The 23,751-nt window shown below is 38.2% G+C and overlaps 1 protein-coding gene across 6 annotated transcripts; it reads left to right on the plus strand.

Moving 5' to 3' along the window:
• Window positions 1-493: 493 nt before the first annotated feature.
• Window positions 494-20,853, plus strand: nek1 (NIMA-related kinase 1). 6 transcript variants are annotated; one of them, XM_030131506.1, is made up of 36 exons: window positions 494-557; window positions 961-1,109; window positions 1,207-1,303; window positions 1,424-1,521; window positions 1,611-1,694; window positions 1,786-1,853; window positions 1,957-2,043; window positions 2,508-2,562; window positions 2,816-3,016; window positions 3,113-3,185; window positions 5,094-5,245; window positions 5,440-5,505; window positions 5,826-5,885; window positions 6,503-6,550; window positions 6,699-6,779; window positions 6,887-7,068; window positions 9,418-9,537; window positions 9,650-9,752; window positions 10,837-10,923; window positions 11,429-11,512; window positions 11,613-11,690; window positions 12,171-12,266; window positions 12,383-12,589; window positions 12,672-12,725; window positions 13,040-13,277; window positions 13,365-13,493; window positions 13,606-13,773; window positions 14,421-14,624; window positions 14,724-14,829; window positions 15,030-15,103; window positions 15,197-15,414; window positions 16,785-16,942; window positions 17,676-18,064; window positions 18,188-18,321; window positions 18,413-18,545; window positions 20,066-20,853. In XM_030131506.1, exons 2-36 carry the CDS (start codon window positions 993-995, stop codon window positions 20,077-20,079), a joined length of 4,263 nt encoding a protein of 1,420 aa, XP_029987366.1. In that variant the 5' UTR covers window positions 494-557; window positions 961-992; the 3' UTR covers window positions 20,080-20,853. The 6 variants fall into 6 exon arrangements, with proteins under 6 accessions (XP_029987366.1, XP_029987369.1, XP_029987370.1 ...); XM_030131509.1 differs by having other exon boundaries at window positions 13,368-13,493; XM_030131508.1 differs by having other exon boundaries at window positions 500-562.
• Window positions 20,854-23,751: the final 2,898 nt, after the last annotated feature.

Below are 23,751 nucleotides of genomic sequence, written 5' to 3' on the forward strand. Positions count from 1 at the left end.
AAAGGCTCTAAATACATAAAAAAAATTAAAACAATTACAAAAAATACTCAACATAAAATACTGACGAATATTCAACCACTACTTATCGCATTTATTTTCATATTCTACAGCTCTGTTGACTTACATTAACCTCAGTGTTTAACACTGGCAAAGGAATGACGCTTTTAAAGGTTATAATATAAAATATACCCTGTAAACTGAACGCAAGTGCACTTAAAAGTTTAGGCTGAGGGGAAATCAAAACGACGTTTTTAAGGGTTTGACAATTTCAAATGCCTTTGTATGACAGAGTGCAAACTATTCAAGCTGGGCAAAACCACGAAAAATATGTTCGTCGGTGCACTTCCACGCCACGGTCCGCTTATGGTTGCTATGGAAAATGTCCACAGCAACAGCCCTGTGGAGGATAGACGGACAGCTATATAGACCAATCACCTATCAGTAAATGAAGCGGCGGCCAATGAAAATTCCAGAAACATGTCTCTAGTTAGCTAGAGAGTGCGATGTCAGTAGCATGTACCAGACCCTCTGTGAGATAGCAACGAAAAAGACTAATGGTAAGGCAAGTAAGAACATTTCCACGCTGGCACCTAGTGAGCTACGTTAACTGTATTATTCGTTGTTGTGTACAGCATGCAAATATCTAACGTTAAGGTTTTCTTTGTCGCTAATTTTGGTTTGTCTAGCTGCTCTGCAACGGTAACGTTAGCTGTCATGCTACCAGTTGTGTAAATGTGATATCTCTCAGCATCACAGCCTGTCTGACAAAAGAGGCATTTTTTTCTTTTTTACATAAATTGTCAGTGGAGCTACGACGACCGTATATTAACAAGGAGACACATCCATTACTACGGAAGTTAACAATAATGGATTAATTCATTTTTTTATACAAACAAGCTTCAAACTGTGAAATTTTTAGCTTTATGATCAAAGCTTAGCTTTGCAGCGTGTCTCTTGCAGACCCAGCATGAGAAGCCCGTCATTCCAATAACATGGACAAGTACGACAAGGTGAAGAAAATTGGGGAAGGCTCATTTGGAAAAGCCATCCTGGTCACATCAAAAGAGGATGGGCGTCAATACGTCATCAAGGAGATTGGCATATCTGGAGTAAGAAACTTTTACAATAATCTATAGAACTGGTAGTATGAGATGTTCTTTCTGTCTCTCTCTGTAACCACCTTCTTTTTCCCTTTTTCTGTGACAGATGTCAAGTAAGGAGAGGCAGGAATCTCGAAAAGAAGTTGCTGTACTTGCCAATATGAGCCATCCCAACATTGTCCAGTATAAGGAGTCTTTTGAAGGTATTTGTATCATCTGTAGAATCTTGCTGTAAATTCAACTATGAAAGAAGTAACATACTGTGATTATATTAGGGCATACAATAATGATTATGAATTCAACACTGATTACATTATTTTTAGAGGGAGGTTGTCTGTATATTGTGATGGACTACTGTGAGGGTGGAGACCTCTTCAAGAGGATCAATTCTCAGAAAGGAGTGCTTTTCTCAGAAGAGCAAGTAAGTTGCCAGTTGCCTTAATTTCTGATGACAAATAAAGTGTATCATGGAAGGTAATAATATATGGGTTTTAATGTGTTCTGTTGTAGATCCTTAACTGGTTTGTGCAAATTTGCTTGGCGCTGAAGCACATACATGATAGAAAAATTCTTCACAGGGACATCAAATCACAGGTATCAATTGGTTCTTGCACCACATTATTTGACTTTACTGAGAGATGATTTTAATTTGTGAAAGACAAATTTCTTCTCATTATTTATACAGAACATATTTTTGACAAAAGATGGGACTGTACAACTTGGGGACTTTGGGATTGCTAGAGTGCTGAACAGGTATGCGCAATGTCATCTCTATAGATATCCCGATGACTTAAGCCAAGATTTAGGAATACAAAGGCATGATGCAATTTCCATTCTGTTTTTTATTCATTTTCAGCACTGTAGAGCTGGCAAGAACATGCATAGGAACACCATATTACCTGTCACCAGAGATCTGCGAAAATAAACCATATAACAACAAAAGGTACTAACTTGACAGTTTAGGATGATGTGACTTCACTTTTTGTCTCCTCTGTGGTGTTTGAGAGTAATTATCCCTCAGTAAACTTCTGATTCATGCAGAATTGGGTAGTGGTTTCTGGGAGATGTAACAGTGTCATGTCTCCTCTTTATTGATTAAAACTGCCTATTTATGTCAACAGCAGGAAGCGCTATTGATTTGTTCTTTAATTATTTGATGTATGCAAGTAATCTAATCCACTTAAGTTACAACAAATGAAGTAAATTAAACAGAGCTGATGTGTAAAGAACAGTGCACTCAGGTGTTTTAAGTCTTTTTCTATTGTGTTTGTGACAGAGAAAAAGCAAGTCTTTCCAACAACTGTGGATAGTTTATTGAATGAATGTAATCCTACCCCAGAACCTATCCCTGCCAGCCCATTTGTATCCACCCACCTCTCACTTTCCCTACTTTTCCTCCTTCTGCAGTGATATTTGGGCCCTAGGGTGTGTCCTATATGAAATGTGCACTCTTAAGCATGCAGTAAGTATTGTGTGTGTATGTGTGTGATGATGCAGATGAATGCAAATGTATCTTACGTAACATTGAAGTACTCTTTGATGTATTGATTTCTTTAAATGCGCTGTTTGCAAATTGTAATTGACAGTCAAAAATGTCTATCTAGTCTGTAACTTCAATTGCCCAGCTTTATCCTAACTTTAAATGATCAGATATGATCATCTTCAATTGTTTCTCTTCCCTGATTTTTAATAATATGCTTAATGTGCTCTCTCAGTTTGAAGCCGGCAACATGAAAAACCTGGTTCTGAAAATCATCCGTGGATCATACCCCCCTGTGTCCGTTCACTATTCCCAAGAACTGCGTTCCCTCTTGGCCCAGCTGTTTAAACGCAACCCCAGAGAAAGACCGTCAGTCAGCAGCATACTAGACAAACCTTTCCTCTCCTGTAAGATAGAAAAGTTCCTCACACCACAGGTAGAACATATCATTAATTATCTTTGATGCAATTAATTTAACATCATCTGTACAGTGCTCTAGTTTGAACAAAACATATTTTTTTCCATATTCCAGATTATCGCTCAGGAATTTCGCCATACTTTTCTTCACAAGCAGCCTAAAGTGGGTGGGGTGCAGGGGCCACCAGGTAAGTATAATGCAATGCAGGACTTTAAATATTCAAGGACACCTTTTGTTAAATAGAGATTCCTACATCTTTGCCTAGTGCCTTCAAGCGTTTTCTTAAAACAAGTTTTTATTTCAATACATAAACTGCCTTGCCAAAAATAAGTCTCATACACTATTTCATTGGATGGTCTTTAGCTTTGATTATGGGACACATTCATTGTGTGATTTTACTATGCAGTGTTTATAAATTGTTACAATACATGTCACAACATTTTTTTACACCACAACATTCATTTTGGAACAAGATTTTGTATTGATGATAGGAAAGTTGGTCCGCTACTTTCCCCCAGGTCTTTCCCAGTACATCTCAAATATTCTCAGTGGGGTTCAGGTCTGTACTCTGTGGTTGCTAATCCATGTGTGAAATGGATGTATCATGCTCCTTGAACTACTCTTTCATGAGGCTGATGAATCCTATCATTATCATATTATAATTTGTCTGTGCAATCAGGGAAACAAAGAAACAATCTACTGATATTCAAACCTGGTCATTCAGTTAGTCAGCTGACCTCATTTTTTGGACACATAACATTACTCAACCTAAGACCTGACCAACTGAAGCAACCGCAGATCTTAACACTGCCCCCTCAGGCTTGTACTGTAGGCACTAGGCATGATGGCTAATCACTTCTGCTTCTCTTTTCACCCTAATGCACCCATCACTCTGGAACAGGGTCAATCTGGACTCATCAGACCACATGCCCCTTTCCCCTTTTTCCAGAAACAAGTCTTTTATGCTCCCTCACAAAGTGATGGTTAAGAAATGAGAAGCTATTCACTTTATCAGTTAGGATTAAAGAACTGAAGCTGAAACATATTAATAACTGCAGGAATTATTTAATTGAAGGCTCTTAAGGATTTGCTCAGTTAAATCCAGGGGGCAACATTTTTATATATTCCCTCTGTTAGTTCAGTTAACCCAATTACTTGATGAAGCAGAATTGTAGAATAAGAGCAATAAGAGCAAGAGACTTTTTCAGTTCAGCTTATTAAGTATAATGGCTTTCACATAGGCTCAAAAGTTTGCATACACCTCACTGATACTGGGTAGCTGTGCTTTTAAATGGTGTAACTTGTATCAAATGCTTGTAGTAGCCTTAACCAAGTGTCATGCAGGAATTTGAGCCATTCCTCCTGCATGAACTTCTGCAACTTTTTAAATCTTTTATTATTTCTTGTGAATTTCCCTTCATGCTATACTCCATATACATTGTTGTACCCCCAGCTGACTCCAAATAATGGCAATTAGCCAGTCTGAACTTTTGAAAGCATGGCATCAGTTTACAGAAGCGTCCAGACTACACACGTGTTTTATTCAGATTTGTTGTGTTTATTTATTCACACTCAAGTTTTGGGAGCAGACTAACACATCCGGTGTTATCAGCTGTGTTTTCTGTGTTTCCCTTCGTAGACAGCAGTGAGTCTGACTTTGTCATGATGTTAATTTGCCTCATTTTTATCTTCTTCCATTTCTTTTTCTTCCTCTTCTGTTGCGAACTGAAGTAAATATATACTGAAATTCCATGTTAAGAATTGTGTGAACTGAATTGGAATTAATTCAGTCAAGGTTTATGTGAACCAATGACCTCAGAATTTGGAAGTGTTTATTTGCTGTTCTGCAGTGTTTTGGCACTTCCACAATAAATTAATTTTGCTGCCAATCTGACTTGTCAATCAACTGTGCGATTTTTTTTTTTCTGTCTTTTTTTTTCTTCTTCTTTTTTCTGTTTTTCTTTCCTTTTTCTTTCTGCAGAGTCCTAGAGTCCCATACTCATTATTCATGATTGTTACCCAAACATTGCATCTTCTTGTGAATGTTATCTTATGTATTTGTTTTCATTCATTTATTTTCATTTTGTGTAATTAGCCAAGCGTCCTGCTCCTGGTTCCACATCACTTGCTCCCGCCCAGAAGATTACCAAACCAGCCACCAAATACGGAGTGCCTTTAACAGTGAGGAAGGTGTCAGATGCTGCCAAAAAGCCTGTGGAGAAAAAACCAGCTGTGAAGCATAAACCGGTTAGTAAACAGTAAACTGATATGATTTCTCACTTCCACTCATGACTCCTTGTCGTTGTTCTGGGTGTAAGAGTCCTTTTTGATGTTGAGCTCCTACTCTAACATGTCAAAGGCATCATCCATCTGTGTGAGTGTGTGTTTTTGCATCATAGTGTGTTGGCCACCTCTGAACCACAGTGTTGTATGTTGTTCAGGCCCCTCTCCCAGCAGCCCCCCAGCGAAGAGTGAGTCAAGTGGCAGAAGAGAGGAAAAAACACGAGGTACAACTGAGAGCCCCATAAAACTTTATTCACTGTTAAATTCCCTTCCCTTCTTCCTTCTAGTTTACTCAAACATGAAGGTCCCTTCCTTCCAACATTTTTTGTGTTTTTTCCATCTCATTACACTGTATTTGGTCCCTATCTTCACCCGTTTTCTGCTCCTGGACCATTTGGAGTGTTCCCTCTGTTTTAGCTCTCCCATTTTAACAAAACTTTACCTCCTTGCCTTCCCGCCCAGTGACAGAGCAGTCCTGCCTCTTTCCTTAAAGTGGGTTTCTTCTTCACATTTCAAACTGAGATATGTTTGCCTCATCTTACAGGATGGTATCAGAAAGAAAAGGATGGAGCTAATTGAGAAAGAGCGGAAACAGAGAGAGCAGGTGAGTGCATTGTAGATGGATGGTTGTAGAGATATCTCATAATCTTTGTGGTCACTGGAAACATTAAATCTGATTTTGTGTAAATTATAATGGGTTTTCCATAAGGCTGAATTTTTGGCCTTTTTTGTTATTGTTGATATTGTTATTTTTAAAACTCAGGTTATATAAATCAATATACTGATGACACTCTCTTGTATGTTGTCTTTCTATACATCACTTCTTTGCTGATTTATAAGTTTCCTTTAGTAATCCTAAACCACTTTGTAATCCATAGTATGTATTGTCAGTATTCAGTACAGTTAAAAATATTAAGAAAAATGTTGGCATGTCCATAAACAATAAATCAAGCATTGAAATAATACACAATTGTATTGTAATTCCCTCAATTATTCTCGGTGGTTTTATTATTTTAATGTTTTATTACCAATATTTAAGCAAATTTCTTGTTTTAATTCGTTCATTACGAGTTTTTTGTCCATTGGATGTATTGTTCTCAGCACCACACTTTCCTTTTGTTTTCTCAGCTATATTGCAAATGCCTCAATACATTCTTTGATTGAACAAAGGTTAAGTGGATGACTTGGTATCAATATTTTTCGGATCTGCTTTGCCCTCAGATGTTCCTTTTGAAAGCAGAGCAAATGAAGAGATATGAAAAGGAAAAGGTAAGTTTTAAGATCTGCCTGGTTGGAGTTAGATGCATTTTTCTACTTTGAATTCTTAGTTTAGGGGCCACAGCATCGTATTTGATGAATTTACTATTTGCTGTCCCGTAAGTCCTTTGGTAAATGATGAATCTGTGATTTCTTAAAGATCAATAGAATTAACCAAGCCAGAGAACAAGGCTGGAAGCACGTTTTGAGTTCAAGCGGAGGAAGTAGCCCAGAAAGAAAGGTATTATCATTTATTCAGTATCTCTGAATTTTACATGGCATTGTAAGATTATTGATTCTGTTTTGTTTTGTTGTGGTTTTTAACACCCTTTTACTTTATAATCTTAGTGCTTTGTAGGTGTTGGAAAGAGAGCTGCAGGTGTTGGCCCATGCCATGTCCCAAGCTCTGCTTCAGGTCCGACTCCAAACCCCTATGAGCACTACCATGCTCCACATGACCAAAAAGTTAAACCACAGTCAAAAGACAGCAGCAGACAGGGATCTTCAGCTGGAGCAGGCAGTCCTAATCAGTAAGTTCAGATGATAGCTTGTTTTTGCCAACTTGTTTTTTTATTTATCCTTTATTTAACCAGGAAAGAACCACTGAGTTCTTTCAGAGTTCCAGTTGAAATGGCAGCACAAGCAGTTTCACGTAAAATACTATTCCACATGTCAAACTTATAATGCATAAAAGCAACAGGAAGGAAATGGTAGACGCAGAAAAAATGAGAATAAAAGAAAGTAGAATTAGGCATAGAGCACATACTAGCAAAAAAATAGAAAAATAAATTTTATATACATATATACGTATGTATGTATGTATGTGTATATATATATATATATATATATATATATATATAATTTTTTTTTTTTTTTTTTTCAGCTAAAATTTGCTTAGAGGTCTTATTTATGTCTTCGTGCATAAGAAATCAATATAAGTGAATCCCCAAAGGAACTTTGTGTTGGTAAATGCAAGTTATGCAAATTTGCAGGATTTCAGTTCTGTTGCAACATGTTGATGGTCATATGAACTATGTTTTCAGGTCAAAAATGTCCAATTTCATCACAATTAATGCTATATTTTCATGTCACAAATGGCCAAGTTATATTTTAACTGAATTAACCTGAAAAACTATTCTATTCTTTTAGATTCCACAATTGTTCTTACAAGATTATATACTACATATCACATTTTATTTTTACAGGTTGCAATATGGAGTATGGTGCTGATCCATCCTGTTTATGTTACGTGAATACATACATTAAGAATGTCACGTCACTTTTTAAATCAACAGTTTTCTAATAAGCATTTTTATAAAGAAATAACAATTCTATATTGTTATTTACTCTTTAGTATGATGATAAACCATACAATAAATAATTATGATACTAGTTTTTGCACAGGGATCATTTCTGGAAATGGTGACATGGCTGCCGAGTAGCACTATGATGGGATCCGTAACAACCATGTCACATCCGTCCACTGCTACATTTTGTGTTTTTGTTAAGCTGTTATTGTTTTAGATCCACAGTACTAACTTTTATGAATAAGAGGATAATTAGCAATAATAGTAAGTATATAAGTTTATTACTAATAAAGTACTGGTACTGACCAGAGCATCATGGGTAATGTCACGTCCGTCCACCAGCAAAAGTTTTCACATACACGTGCTGTTCAAAATCCAATATTTCTGAAAATATAGCTTCCACTGTCAAATAATATCAGTAGTCTGTGCACAAATGTATTAGCATTATTTCAACACAGTTCTATGCATTTCTTACAACTTTTTTTTTTTTTAACAAAAATGGCCACTCATTTGACCCCATGAGTAAATTTATATATATATATTTATATATATATATATATATATATATATATATATATATATATATATATATATATATATATACACACACACACATATACATATACATATACATATTAGGGCAGGAAAAATTAATGCGTTAACGCAGATTAATCCATCATCATGATTAATCTGATTTAAAAATTTTAACTTTATTAGCCAGAATGACTCTGAACGTCCCTGCCATTGTATTTGAGGCAGCTTGTCCAAGTAGAGTTACCGTCGCGCATGAACAAATGGGCAGTTGATCCAGTATTGACAGGCAGCAGAACCAACCCATAAAGATGGAAGGCGCTAAACAGCACGTTGGCCCTCTAACCCAAGACGGAACAGTCGACCGACATAAAGTATTATACACACTCTGCAGGAAGGAGTTTTATTTTCACCAAAGCACTTCCAGCTTCAAATACCGTGTATCTCACCACTCCTGCAACCACTGTTCCATGTGAGAGGCTGTTCTCAGTTGCAGGCAACATTGTAAATAAGAAGCAGTCAGCTCTCCTCTCGGACAGTGTTAACAAGTTAGTTTGTCTTAGTAGCTGGCTGAAAGAGGAGTAACAGGGCCACATTAATGTGGATAAAAGTTTGCTTAAAAAAAAGAGACAAAAAGTTGTTAAGTTGTTTTGTTGGAGGTGTTTAATAAACCCATTAGGTCCATATATATTCCCTTCTTTCTTGAGTCTCTTTGCTCATGCAAAAAGAAACGCAATTAATATAAATTCAAAATGAATGATATTTAATCCTGATTAATTGAAATTAATCCACAGCAACCCTGTGATTAATCAGATTAAAAATTGTAATTGTTTGACAGCGCTATTATTTATTTATTTATTTATTTATTCTCACATACTGTATATATTTGTGAGCAGGATGGGCAAAGTGTTGTGTGACTGGGCAGGGGTCTTAATATTCTCCGCTTACTTTTTCACTTGTATTTTATTGCTTTGTTTCATTTGTTCATTAAGTTTATGTCTTAATATATTTATTTAATGCTCTGTCATGGTGTGTAACCAGTGTTCCAGCTGCTGCTGGCCCAGTGCTACCCAATGGTCCTTCCCGACTTGTAAACCACAATGCAATCAAAAGAGAACTGCAGCGGCTCCAGCACGTTTCAAAACAAGCTCAAATTAGTAGGTCAGTCAAGCAGCATTCCCCAGTCATTTTACAGATTTGGAAACTTTATATCAATATCTATTTTGTTATTGTGTGGAAGGTAGTTCATTTTCATTCTGCATTCTTTTTTCAGGCAGCGTGGTCAGGTGCCTCCTGAACGGGCCTATCAGGTTGAGGAGTTTTTACAGCGTAAGAGAGAAGCCATGCTGAACAAAGTCCGTGCTGAGGGACAGCTGGTATGTATTGTGGCTTGCTGTGTTCTCAAATAAAATAATTGAACCTTTTCCAATATACTACCGCTGTCATGTCTCCATACACACTGAATCTGTGTTTATATGAACTGACATGAAAAATGCCATTGATCTATCTATAGCAAATGGTATGATGACAGAGAACAAAATAAGCTGTTGATACACAATTAAATGAACCTGAGCAGGTTCTAAAACTAAAACATTGAGCCACAATGGGCTAAAAGTTCTGCAGCATGGGGTGATAATTGTCATCACAGTAATCAGTATGACAGACCACTTTCACATTCATATAATTCGTTTTTCAAGGATAAGGCTCTGATTATTTGATGTAGATCTGTAATCTGCAGTAGATTGCAGGCAACACAAATCAAGTTTGAAGATGACAGGAAAAAGTGCATTTAAAAACCATCACTTTTAAGTATACACAATATTATTTTGTCACTTGCTGTCATAAAGCCTTTTCTAACAATGAACTCAGATCATTGTATTGCTGTGTTGAAAACCACCTAACTCCTTTGACAAAACCTCCCCTTGGAGAATACAGAGGTTGGTAGTGTACTACTGTCTTGTTTTTTTTAATTTGTTGTGTTGTATTGTGTGGCTCCAGTGTTTTTTTTTGGGTTTTTTTCAGATAGACTGGACTAACAAGCTAATTAACTGATCAAAGCAGTACTACAGCAGATTAGTGACTTCTGTGTTTTGTGCGATTAAAAACACCTTCAAGGCTTCAGTTCCCTGCCAAAACTAGGTTTTCTGATGACAAGGTGAATAAGTGGAAATATTCTATGAGTACATAAACTTAAACTGATTCTGACTTTATGTAAATTTTACTGCTGCTCTAGCCTCATCAGTGCATTGCTGTGACTTCTATCTGCTTATCCAAAGTCAGATGGTGCTGGCACTGAATCAGACAATACATTTACTGTTGATAAGTCCTGTATATGAACTCACTTCAAGACATCCAAACAAATTCTTTAATAAGCTTTAAGGCCCTAAGTCATGACTGTTGTTCCAATGAAATCTAAGGGCTGCATCCTTCTAAAGTGTGGTTAAATTGAACGGTAAACAGGGTGCTCGGCAAAATCTGGCAGCCATCTATGGAAGCCGGGCTGGTTCTGTTCGCTGCAGGAGACCGAGAGTCAACAAAGAGGAGGAGGTAGGCGCCCAGGCCGGAATGCCCAGCCCCACACTCCACTTCATTCATGGCACGCCTGGCTTGGCTTGTCTACCTTCATAAAATACCTTTGTCGCATCCATATTTCAATCCAACAACTTGCACCAGTCCCTGCCCAGTGTGTTGTGTTTCACTGTTTGGTTTCATTCCCAGTAATGGCTGTTGTCATTTATTATAAATAACCATGCCCATTTAGTTTAAGTTTTCTATTACAGTTTTTTTTTTTTGCTGTGGATAATAATGATGAATAATTATGTTGACAATCTGTGACTCATTGTTTTATTCATTGATTTTTTTTGTCTGGCTGAATTGTTAATGTGTTATTGTAACATGATATTGTTTAAGTAAAGCTTTGCTTTGAAGAGTTGCTCTCGACATATCCACATTTTTGTATGTCTGATTGCGTGTGCACTGCATACATTTTATTAATGCTGTACCCACTCTTAATGTATGTGAAGGTTTGTAACACTTCTGTATTTGTTTTCAGGAGTACTTGGCAAGACTGAGGCAGATCCGCTTACAGAACTTCAATGAGCGTCAGCAGATCAAAGCCCGGCTCAGAGGAGAGAAGGTACAGTCCTCCAATCTAAGAGCCTCAGAGCACCTTAAATCAAAGTCTTTTCAACTTCCTTGACATTTGGGCTCCTGACTATTGTTGGTTTCTGTTTCAGTATGACAGTGATGGTTCTGACAGCCAGGAATCCAATGAGGAGGCAGAGCTCAGGAGAAAGAAGATAGAAGCTCTCAAAGTAAGCCTGTCTGGAAAACTGTTACAAGTGTTACTTGTGCAAAACCTAAATATTAACCTTGTTTGTAGTGCTGTTATGTCAACAACTATGTCAGATGTACTTTAAACAGAGCAGGGTATTAGATTACAAAAACCATCAGGTCAGTCAACCTCACCCTTAATTTTAAAACAACCAGCCCTTCCTACCTGGGTCCTTATGACTTGTTCTGAAAATGGTATCAGATCACACAGATACACTAATGCAGTCCAAAGAGTGCTATAACTAATTCTAAAATGACAACAACCAATTCAGGAAAAAGAGAACACACTTTAATGTGCTGCTTCTGCATGCAGACGATTATGAGACAGGAAAAATAAAAGTAAAAACTTAATTAGGATTATTAAAGTAACTGCTTAGTTTGGCTGGAATAAGTTGAAAAATTACTATACACAAATATAGCTGTAGAGCATTTGATGGATTTCTACATTTTCTCTTTCCTAGGCCCAAGCCAATGCCCGTGCTGCTGTACTGAAAGAGCAACTGGAGAAGAAGAGAAAAGAAGCATATGAAAGAGAAAAGAAAGCGTGGGAGGAGCATGTATGTTTAACCATGTTTCATTCTAATGTTCTTTAAATTAGTTCTTTAATGGGCTTTACTGATGCCCTAGTTTAATTATAGGCTAATCATAAGCATTGTTCTGTGTATTGTTAAAGCTTGCAGCCCAGGGGGTGAAGGTTGGCATGGCAGCAGGGAATGTTTTGGTGGCAGCAGCAGCAACACCGTCACCTGCCTCTGACGGTCCTCTTCCACAACCTGCATCCTCTCAGCCAGATCCAGCTGCCAGAGCTCCAGCCCTGCCCACATCCAAACCCTCAACCCCGGCCATATCTATGACTGCCGCCCTGAAGAATGTTGGAGCCGTTAGTATACACTTACAGTTTATCGCACTGCACATCATATATTTGTTTAAGTATTTATGGTTTTGCCTTGTGTGTTTGGCAGATCACTCCACTAAAAGAAAGCATGCCTGAACCAGAGACTGCTACTGTCACCCAGGTGAGTTAATAAGTGATCACAAAACATATTTTGTTAAAAGTGACAATGAGCTCCTTCTATTTGACTGATTAGATTATGTGAAATAATTTTATAGCCCTTTTTTTTAACAAAGTGCTTTGCAAAACAAAATAAAACCAGACAAAGCAGATGAGATATAATGATGTGAGAAGTGAGGAAGTAAAAACAATAAAATGAAAACAAATATGAAAAAAGAGTATAGATAAAAATATAGATCCACCATGAATAGAGTGCACTTTGTTGTGACAGGTAAGCTGTAATCACACTAAATGTTCCTACTGCCTTTTGTGTTTTAGAGTGAGAAAAAGCAGATCCTGCGCAGACTAAACCAGAACCTCAAAGCCCAGAGCCCGGTAGAGGAGGTGGAGGAAACACAACCAGCCTTAGTCAAACCACATCCAGATCTCCAACAGAGTTGCTCTGAGAAAGAGAAACATCCAACTTCAACTGCTGATCAAAATAAAGGGGATGCTGCAGAACCACCTGTACTCCCCGTTGCTCAGACCTCAGTAGAAACATGTGCCACCACTGCTGGTGAATGAAACATGTTCAGTCTTACTTCTTTAATTGAAACTTTAGTATAAAGGCTTTGAAAATAATCTTGAGGTTTTGTTTCCCCAGTAGCTACCTCAATAGGACCAGAAGAAAGACCGTTCTCTGGTGGAGACAGAAAAAGGTGGGAACCTGGAGCTCCCCTGGTCCTCTCTGTCGCTCAACAAACTCTAGAGGAGACATGCATCTCCACCATTGGTGAGTTTTCCTTTCCTTTGGAGAGAATACATTAGCAGATTTCCTGGGCATCATTCTCTAGTTGGTCAAGTTGTATTTGTCGTCCTTCTGTGTCTATTTCTGTGTTTCTCAGATCAAACTGTAGGGGATGTTTTACCATTAAGTGCACTGCAGGGAGATGTTCAGAGGAAAATGTGGGGAGTAAATCCAGATTCTCAGGTTCTTAAAGTCCTTCAAGAGGCAGAGCTTCAGCCGCTAACTCAGCAGCTGGAGAATGTCAGCATCAGTGGAGATGTCTCCGGTATGACTTTATTATTTCTCTGTATTACTTTTGCCACTATGTAAAACTTCTATATTGAGGCCATATGGGAAATTAAACTACCACAGTTATTGTCACAATGAAGAGAATGCATCTAATAATTAAAATGTGCTCTTTAATTACTCACAAATAATCCTCTGCTTTCCATAGTCAAGTTATTACTGCTAACAATGACTAAAACAAACAGTGAGGAAATAAATTCATTACTTAAAGTTATAATCATATCATCTATAACGTAAGTTACAGATGATAGATACACTAAAACAAACAGAATTGCAGGTAAAATCAGTTTCATTTCTGCACTCCTTGCACTGTGGTCACTATACTACTTCCAAATACTTGTCCAAAAGAATATTGAAAATGAAAATGACACAATAATATATACATAAAATGCTACCCCAGTGTAACTTGTTACATCGTAAATCATCTTCTACATATTACGTCTTTTCCCGATACATGGAAAGACAGAGGCTAACACCAAAACCAAATAGAAACTACACAAGAACACATCAATTTCTCAAAATAAAAATACTAATGCACTCAGAAAAGTAAACTGAAATTAAGAACAAACTGTAAAATGAGAAATAAAAACTAATGAAAATTTCAAAACTGCTAACTCTGGTCCACAGGTATCCTTAATCAGGCAGCAGTGGCTGAGATTGCGACGACACCAAAAGAAGTGCTGACCTCTGAGCCAACACCATCTGCTGTGGTACAGAGCCCAGAAGTTCAGAGGGAGAGTGCAGCTGCAATGGAGGTCTCGAACCAGGAAACAACTGTGGCCAGTGCAGAGGACAGAGTAAAACTGCCAACAAATTTTACAGACACTCAGGGTTAGTATGACCTCATATTGATGTGGGGTTACACTGTTTCTCCTCATTGCGTGTATATTTTCTGTCAAATTTAATTCAATCTGGCCTAAATTGTTTCAGATCCAGCAGATGTGGAGTCATTGGTTTTGGAAGAAAACGCTTCACAGGTCCAACATGCGCCAGCTGGTGTGCAGCAGGCATGGGAGCAGGAAGCCCACAAGTCAATGTGAATTTTTATTTCTCTTGTACTAACATAGAAAGCTGCCTTTGACTGTCATGTAGTGGTGATTTACACTCTACAGTATATCTGCAAATATATTCAAGTTAACAGCACTGCTTTTTACAACTGTAGCAGACTTTTTATTTTGGCGTGAAGGGTTTCTTAAATATTTCCGCAAATGTTATACTTGTATACTTCCATTTTAGGCCAGCAGAGGGCATCAAAGGACCATCAAGCAACGAGGACACCGAGAAGAGTGTAGAGAAACAAACTGCATCTGGTGAGATTAGTGTGTGTTGAGGCAGTGCTACTTTTTTTTCCACGTGGTTATTATCTTAATTAAATCTGCCCTTCCCTCCCTCTCGTCTCCTAGGACTAGCACAGAGCGAGGAGCCCCTGTTTATGAAGCTCTGTTCCCCAGCCCACCGACGCACTGCCGCCCTTGCAATCCTCTCAGCCCAGTCCTCTGTGGATGAATCATCCTCCTCTCTGGCCTCTCGCTCACGCTCTGTGTCACCTCTGCGCTCCAAGCATCATGACGCCCTCCTCATCGGCCTCTCCACAGGCATGTTTGATGCCAACAACCCCAAGGTGACTACCAGCGGATCATAAATAATAAGCACACTTTTGATTTTTCTTTTGTCAGGGAAATGAGATGCATAAAGAGGGACAGTAATTACTGTACCTAAAAGATCACATGACATGATGTGATCCATGAAAATGTTAAAGTTACCTGGTGAAGGGCTGTTACAGACGGATGTTGAGGAAATTGTTCTCGTTCCAGACGTATATGAGGAAGCTTGTGTGGTATTTTTAGGTAGAATCTCAGTCTTCTTTATTAATGAGGGAGTCCAGAATGGAGCCAAAGTCATTAATCAGATATTCTGAACATGCAGTGGGTCTGATAGGACACGAAGAGCATCCATCAACCTATATCTTTCATAACCTTCATCAGGGACACGCCAGACTTAATTCAGCCTGGGCCCTTAGTGTGACTAAAGTATACATAGAATATGAATTTGTTAGGAGTTTTCAGCTGGTTTTCTTGAGTTTCTGAGTTTTAATGATTTTTCACATATAAATGGGTGTCAAATTTAAGAAAAAAAAAAACCAACAAAGTGCCATAATGAGGTGTTCGGGCCATCACCTGCTGCTGCTTCAATGTGCATTATCATTGATTCTACAAGTCTCTGTGGTCTGCTATAGGAAAGAACGTCAGTCTTCCAAAAATATTTCCTTTTTTCTATCTGGTGAGGATAACGGTAGAGAGCGTTGTGTAAAATGTCAGTCCAAAATCTCCAGTGCGTGCTCTGCTAGGTTAAAATCTTGAGGCCGCAAACATGAGTTATTACAGTTTTGAAATTTTCCTTAGTTTTTGCTCAGACTTGATTTTTGAGTTGTTAAAGTTGTAGCTTTTGTTTTTTTAAATTTCAGGTTTAGTATTAGTTTTTTAGGTGTTATGACAGAAGCTTAGTTTATTTAAAATCCTATATGTTGCACAGGCATTGTATTCTTGTACTCCATTTACACTACATTACGATTATATTGTGTTACATTGTAAACTGTAGGGTTGTTTTGTTTTTTTTTAACTTCAATCAATCGCATTGTTCTTTCACTGCCAGTTTTATTTCATCTTTAACAATAATAACCCTGCTGAAAAGGCCATAACATATGAGCTGCATCATTTTAATGCACATTAAACCAATAAGTCATCCCTCACATCCTTTGGATGAGGACATAGCCGTCCTGAAAATGTTCACTTCATTAGGATTTTCCTTCACTTTGTCTGCATGATATCAGTAACACTGTATTAACTTCTCTTCAGTTAGGGTAAGTCACATCACTTGTTAAATCCAGCTGTAGCTCAAATGTTTACATTTCTTTTAAATTAACTTCTGTCTCAACAGTGAAGACTTTTTGTCTGTGGTGCATTAAAGTCCTGTGTGTCACCATTCTTTCAGATGCTGCGAACCTGCTCTCTACCAGACCTCAGTCGTCTCTTCAGTTCTCAGCAGGGCTCTGCAGTGACTAATGTTGTGAATGCAGCCCCAGACCACAACTTGGAAATTGAGGACCTGGATGAGACAGCTAAAGACGATGACCAATCAGAGACTGAAGAGTAAGAGAAACAGATGCACAGGAAATGGGGGTGGGGGGTGGCTTTATACCCTACTGTCTGGTTCTGCAAATTATAAGTACTTACAGTCAGAATAGAATAGAATAGAATAGAATAGAATAGAATAGAATAGAATGCTTTTATTGTCATTATGCACAAGTACAATGAAATTAAAAGACTAGTCTCTTGTGGTGCTAACCCTAACACACACACAGTGAGAAGAGTAAGTATGACAACCAACAAACTTCATGTCAAGCTCTGTTAGTGTAAAATGAAGGATAAATATCACCGACCATTTACCTCATTCTTATTATTTTCTCAACATAAAAAGCAGCATTGTCATTGTTTTGAAGTGTTTTTAAATACAGATAATTGGTGTAGACTACTTAATATGGGACTTGCATAAAAATCAAATAATCTGGAATGTCTCACAGGATTTAATCAGTTTTGATGTAGTTCTTTTTTGAATCCTGCTAAACCCTGTGGGAAGAAACACATTCACAGCATGGGGATAAAGGCATTAGAGTCATTTGGGAGGTCAGAAAAACATAAAGCCACCAGTATAACCTTCCATTGCCTGATATTGTTCTGTATTTACATCATCAATGTCCAGCCTTAGTGCAATGGAATGACAAATATCTCGTAAAATGCTGCCATAATGATCTTAAAATGTGTTGAATTCAACTCACTGAAACCTGTAGAAGCCCTAGTTGTAAGACTATGCCATGTTCCTCAGTGCATATGAGGACAAGGACCTGCGCGATGTCCGGGCGGCCATGGAGAGACTGCTGCAAGATGGTGACCTGATGAGAAGCCCCCCAGAGGGTGGAGCTGGAGACTTCAACGGAAATCCCCCAGACCAAGAGCTATTCCAGAGGATAGCAGCAGAGATCAATCAAAACAATGAGATGGCTGTCGATGATGACGATGATGACGATGATGACGATGATGATGGTGAGGAAGAAGAGGAGGAGGAGGAAGAGGAGGATGAAGAGGATGAAGATGAGGATGAGGAATGCTCTAATGGAAGTCCTGGTGATGAGGAGGCGGGGGAGCTGCTCAGCAATGGTGTGGGCGAAGAGAACCATGGAAACAATCACCAGTTCAATGAAGAGTGGCATTCAGGTAAGATTAAGAAATAGATTTAATGGCAAATGGTTCATAATCTATGATAAATAATTCATTTTTGCACACTTTAATCAAGTGTAGAAGTGCTATTGTTCAAATTATACTCCTGTCACTTTGAAGATGGCAGTGGTGAGGATCAGGGCGGTGAGGCTGAGCATCACGACAGCATCTTCAGTCGGTTGGAGGAACTTCGCTTCAACCTGGAGCAGCAGATGGGCTTTGAGAAATTCATTGAGGCCTACAATAAGATTAAGGTATAAAATGTTTTGTACTAATGCAACCTCACTGCTCCTGTAAGTGCTATAACATGGCACTGATTAAATAGATGTCTATGTGCTGTTCAAGGCTATACATGAAGATGAAGATGAGAACATTGACCTGGGCTCCAGTTTGGTCCTGAGCATTTTGGGAACGGAGCACCAGCATCTGTATCCCAACATACTTCATCTAGTGATGGCAGACGGTGCATACCAAGAAGGTGAGCATCATTTATTTATTGATTTGAGTTACTTTTCTATCCATATCAGGAATTAGGAACCTTCAGAGGAACGTGATCAGTTTTCTATGGTAGGAACCAGGGGCTAGATGTAGTCCTGGTGGGTCTGTTGTACACCCCCAGATCCTGTCTTCTTGGGAGATGGTACTTTCTCTTGAAAGGAACTCAGGAACTTGCATAGTGGCGTTCAACAATTTTTTTTATTTTTTTTTTCACTTTTTTAACAATTCTGCTTGATTCTGATTGATTAGTATTTTATTTTAGATGCCATTTGTAAAAAGCTGTAGTTGCATATGAAGCCTACACAATCTACATGACATTCTGTATTGTGATGACAATATGCTACAATTACAATATATAAACTAACCCCGCAGCCAGTACAAAATTAACACCAATTAATCTGAGGGTAGGCTGAGTGTAGATTCATGGCATGCAAAAAAAAAAATCTATAAATTCATTTTTCTTTTTCATTGTGTTTCAGGTAGTCCTCTGTAATAATGAATGCACAGTTTATCAATGAGCTTTACTCTGCAGGTTTTCTTTGTGCTTTGTTACATTATTATGGTGTTACAGAAAAAAGCATGTGACAGTCTATGCCTTACTGAGCTTCTGTGCTGAGGATGAAATCTATTGGGAATAGAAATCGTCATGCACAAAAATGCAGTGTAAAAACTGCTGCCTCTTTTCCTATCTGAACAAACTATCTGAAGTCCCAGGTATTTTGGCAGAAATGCGACTAAAGTATGTCACGTTACAGCCAGTTAGATTAGTCTGTCTGTTTAGTCTGTTTCTATTTATCTCTGGCTGACTTTTTGGAGCACTTGTGTAAACCACAGAAATGCGTGTGCATCTGTTTCGACTGTTCTGGTCAGCAACTGTGTTCAGTTGTCTTTGTCAGCAACAGCGCTGGATTGTTATCATTGGTTTTCCAACATTCACACAGCTGCACCAGTACAGTGAGCATTTAATTTAATCACTGAAAGCTGCTCCCCTCATGGTTAGAGAGCTTTACTGTATCAAAAGGGAACTAAATAGATGTGAAACACTATTTTTTTTATCTTACCTTGTGCCCAGTCAGTTGTCAGAAAAGGGCCACAGTCGAAGGAGTTGGGAAGCGTATTTCTTTAGTCTTTGACAGGTTTCCCTGAGGAGGAGAGCAGTCGTCAGATATATTCTCTAACAGAAATATCTCTACATGTCTGTTCTTTTGTTTTCTATTTTTACTGTCTTCAGTAGAAGAAATAGAGGCTTCAAATGTCATATTTTTCCCTCGAGGACTGATCTCAAGATGTGCAAAAGAAGCATCTCACGGCTGCATAACAAAGCAAACCCATGCACTGCAGCAGTTTTCTGGGGTTTATTTGAATAATTTCAGAAAGAAATGATCATGTCCTCATGCCAGTATTGCTTCTGAGTGTGAACAGCACTTTTTATAAGATGAATTATTTGGCTCAACCTGATTGTCTCTTCCGTATCCACCTGCCCTTGTCTTTTTCTTTTAGATAACGATGAATAAGGTTTGTGCAATGGAGCTGCTGGCAGCAACGACAATCTGCTAGCTGTTTAATGTCTTCCCGTGACACACATTATTGGCAGAAGGATCTATGCATGACATGTTGCAGCCATGCATCCAACAGTGTTTCAGGCACACTTGCATGATAAATAACTAGCGGCTGTATTTCATACTTTGACTATCAGCATCTGACACTACTTTCTAACCAGTGTTGATTCAGAAGTGCACTATGACGTCTGTGTTCTTATTAACCAAAGTTAATTATGAGGTTTATGTCTAATCTATATGAATGTCCATGTCTGTAAATGAATGAAGTCTGTGTGTTCAAATGTTTGTTTTTCATTTCTTTGTTAATTTACAAGCTGCAGTTCCATTTAATTTGGCAGACAGATTTTTTCTGCTACGGTGCTATTTGTCGCACGTTCAGCAACATAGCTCCAAAAGAACAAGGTCACCCTCAAAGAAAGACAGTTCCTAAGACTGCTCAAAACCAGTTGAACCTCTTTTTCTTACAACTCTTTTCACCAAACATGTAGTCAAATGTTGTCTGACACCTTTTCCTAATGCATTTCTTACTGTTTCAGTTCATCCAGTTAAGATTGTTGTGAGACTGCTGTATGTTGCCATGGTACTGTAGCAGGAGGTGATGATCCAGTTCAGGTAGATATTCAGTGCAGAGAGTTGTACTGACGGTGTAAGCAATGGCATATATGGTAACATATTTGATAATGAATTAAATATTGTAAATCTTTATATGAATAAACATTTTCCTAAGAAAATAAAGGCTCTGTTCATTTTCATTGTCTTTTCCTACACTACTGGGAGGACTGTAAGGTATGGCATCCCATAATATGTTAATTTCTTTTGAATTAGCTGACTTAAATCATAAAACATATTGTGTTAAAGGTCTTTAATTCAAAAGGTAAAAGGTTAAAATTTATTCTTTATCTTTTTACTGGTGGTGCCACTGGTAAATGGACACGACTGTTTTCATGCACAACCCCTCAACAGACCACTCACCCCTCCGTCAGTTCACAAGATTTATCTATAGACTCAATCCCTGTGGAATAATATACCCAGAATCCCCAGCGTGTCAATACCATGTCTGATTTAGGAAGACAGGAGAAGTGGGCGTGTTTTCCACTGAATTGGGCCATAACCAAGTGATTGACTGTACAACCGTTAATAGAATATGCAAACGTTTAATAATTAATTCTTACAGCCTTTCATGATTCGTTGCATAATTCTGCAGTATTAAAATGTTAATGTTTCCTTAAACCCATGCAGCTAAAGACCTTTCATTAGGAATAAATTATGTCACGGAAATGGATTGATTTCCCATCCCCTCATCTGTTTTTATCATCACTGACACAAACATAAATTAGTAGCAGGTCTTCATTGCCGTTGCTATAAGTTTTAATAAAAAAAGTGGAAACTACTGTGGAACGATATTCACTGATTTCAGGCAACAAACCTGGCAACCCATTGTTACTGAAATACATATGCAACTTTGTAAATGCATTTTCACTCATGTAAAAGCCAGACCATAATTCAGCCTGGATCTGAAGGGGTACATTTTTAAGTTACAGCTGTACATTGTATGCATAATTTAATAATGCAAATCCGAGGGCCATTTCAAACTGTTTGATTTGCATGTAAAATATGTGCCTTCTATAGAGAGTGTATGTAAAATAAGGTTTAATGATCTTCAGCGGTGATTTTTACTACATAGTGAAAATGAATTGGACTTTTATTATACACATATAGGCTCTATCTGGTTCTGCTCTCGCATATGGTTCCCCTCTAACTTTATGCAAACTTTTAATCAAAGGCCACAAAGAACAGTATTTTCACAACTTTTATATACTGTACACATCAAAGCATATCATCCAACATTTATGGGACATTGTGGTCACGTGTTTGTTTGTAGTTTCATTTCTGACTTAGTAATTCTGTTTTATGCCCCAAAATACGAGTTGTATAATGCATTAGGATGGTGTTTTATGTTGAAAGTGATTTGCATTTTACTCAGTAAAAGGCACACATTGTAGAGCACCTCAAGGTGTTTGTACAAATATCAAGCTAAGAACATTAGGGATTCCACCAAAATGTTTATGGTTTTCTCTGAAGTATGTAATTGGGTACACAGGCTCAGTTTGGAGTCAAAGTATAACACCATGGTTGGTTTTCAAGAGGTTTGGACTTATAAACATATTGCTTGGTTATCTGCATAGCCTTGAATCTGAAGTGATGTGCTAAATGATGTTTCTTACTTCTTAAAGACAAAGGAAAGAGTCAACGTACATGTTTTATGTGTTGTTCATGAAATGTGTTAGATTTGGCGTATGCTCCAGGCCTGGTTATGAGGACATCAGACACATGAGGATGTGACATACAACATCATACTCTCCCACGCCTTTTCTCTGCTCAGCATGAGATAAATGAATTAAATTTTTGAGCTGAATTTTCCATAAGGCCTGTGCTTGGCTTGATCCTAACTCTCCTATAAAAAAAAAAAAAAAAATCACCCCACAGAGAAAATATACGCATTCAACCGTTATCAGGCAGCCTTCATTGACATTCAGCTATGGTCCCTAATCTAATTTGAAAGGAGGTTGCCTCGGGCTGAGTTTGTAACTTTTAGAGCCTTATCAAAGTAATACAAATGGAGATCACTGAATGTGAGTGTCCTGATTTTAATAGCATATTGAGCCTAAAGAGAACTTGGGCTGGTTTCAATTAAGCCATCATTTCTTTAAAAGAAAAAAATAAAAAAAAACATTGTAAACAAAACCCTCTACTCTCAGTGCTTCTCTTGGGTACATTTACAGTAATGGACTGTGTGAGAGAGAGCAGCATTGCAGTCAAGGCTCATCCCTTCATGGAGACTGGGACATATGTCTGCTTCTGCTTCTCTCATCCACATTTACAGTCAGTAACACAGCTGTCACCTCCATCATATGCGAGGCTGTATATATTTGTGTGTGTGCATATGCAACGTTTCAGATTTTTGCCCTCAGGTGCAGTCATTATAAAAGATTATTGCCTGTCAAAGTATAATAATAACCCCCCCGACTGTCTGAATAGCAGAAAACAGACTTTGCATAACATGAGTGGGTGGTAATACATAGGGGTCAAGCAGAAAAAGAGGGCAGGGGCCATTGTCTGAGCAGAGGTGGAGGGGTGGAGCGCTGCCTCCTCATAGTGAGGAGGAAATATGACCTGAGGGCCTCTGCCAGCTCCCATGGGATCACATGTGACAGAAGAGCGCCACCTACATATAAATCTCCTTCTTTATTGCTCCTTTCTCCCTCTCCCTCATCTCTCCCTCTTGCTCAATATGCAGTGTCCTACCAAATAGATAAAAATAAATCACATGTTTATTGTCTGCCTGCGTCTTGCTTGCTCTTTCTTCCCTCAAGTTGTTTTGTGGCTGTGCCTTTGCTGTGAAGGGTATTGAGAGTCAAAGGTCTGTTTCCAATGTATTTCTGTAATAAAAGCAGTGCCTTTGGAAATGTGCTCCCTCTCCCTGTGTGCCTTCCTGTCTATTTTTATATCAGGCAATGACAGGTCCATCAGTTTGCTTTTGCCTCCAGAAAAGAAAAAATGCTCAGTTTAATCTGCAACAGAGCACCATTACCTGCAAATTGTATCACAATAATTACATTTGGACTG

This window comes from Sphaeramia orbicularis, chromosome 4 (genome assembly GCF_902148855.1).
Source record: "Sphaeramia orbicularis chromosome 4, fSphaOr1.1, whole genome shotgun sequence".
Lineage (NCBI taxonomy): Eukaryota > Metazoa > Chordata > Actinopteri > Kurtiformes > Apogonidae > Sphaeramia > Sphaeramia orbicularis.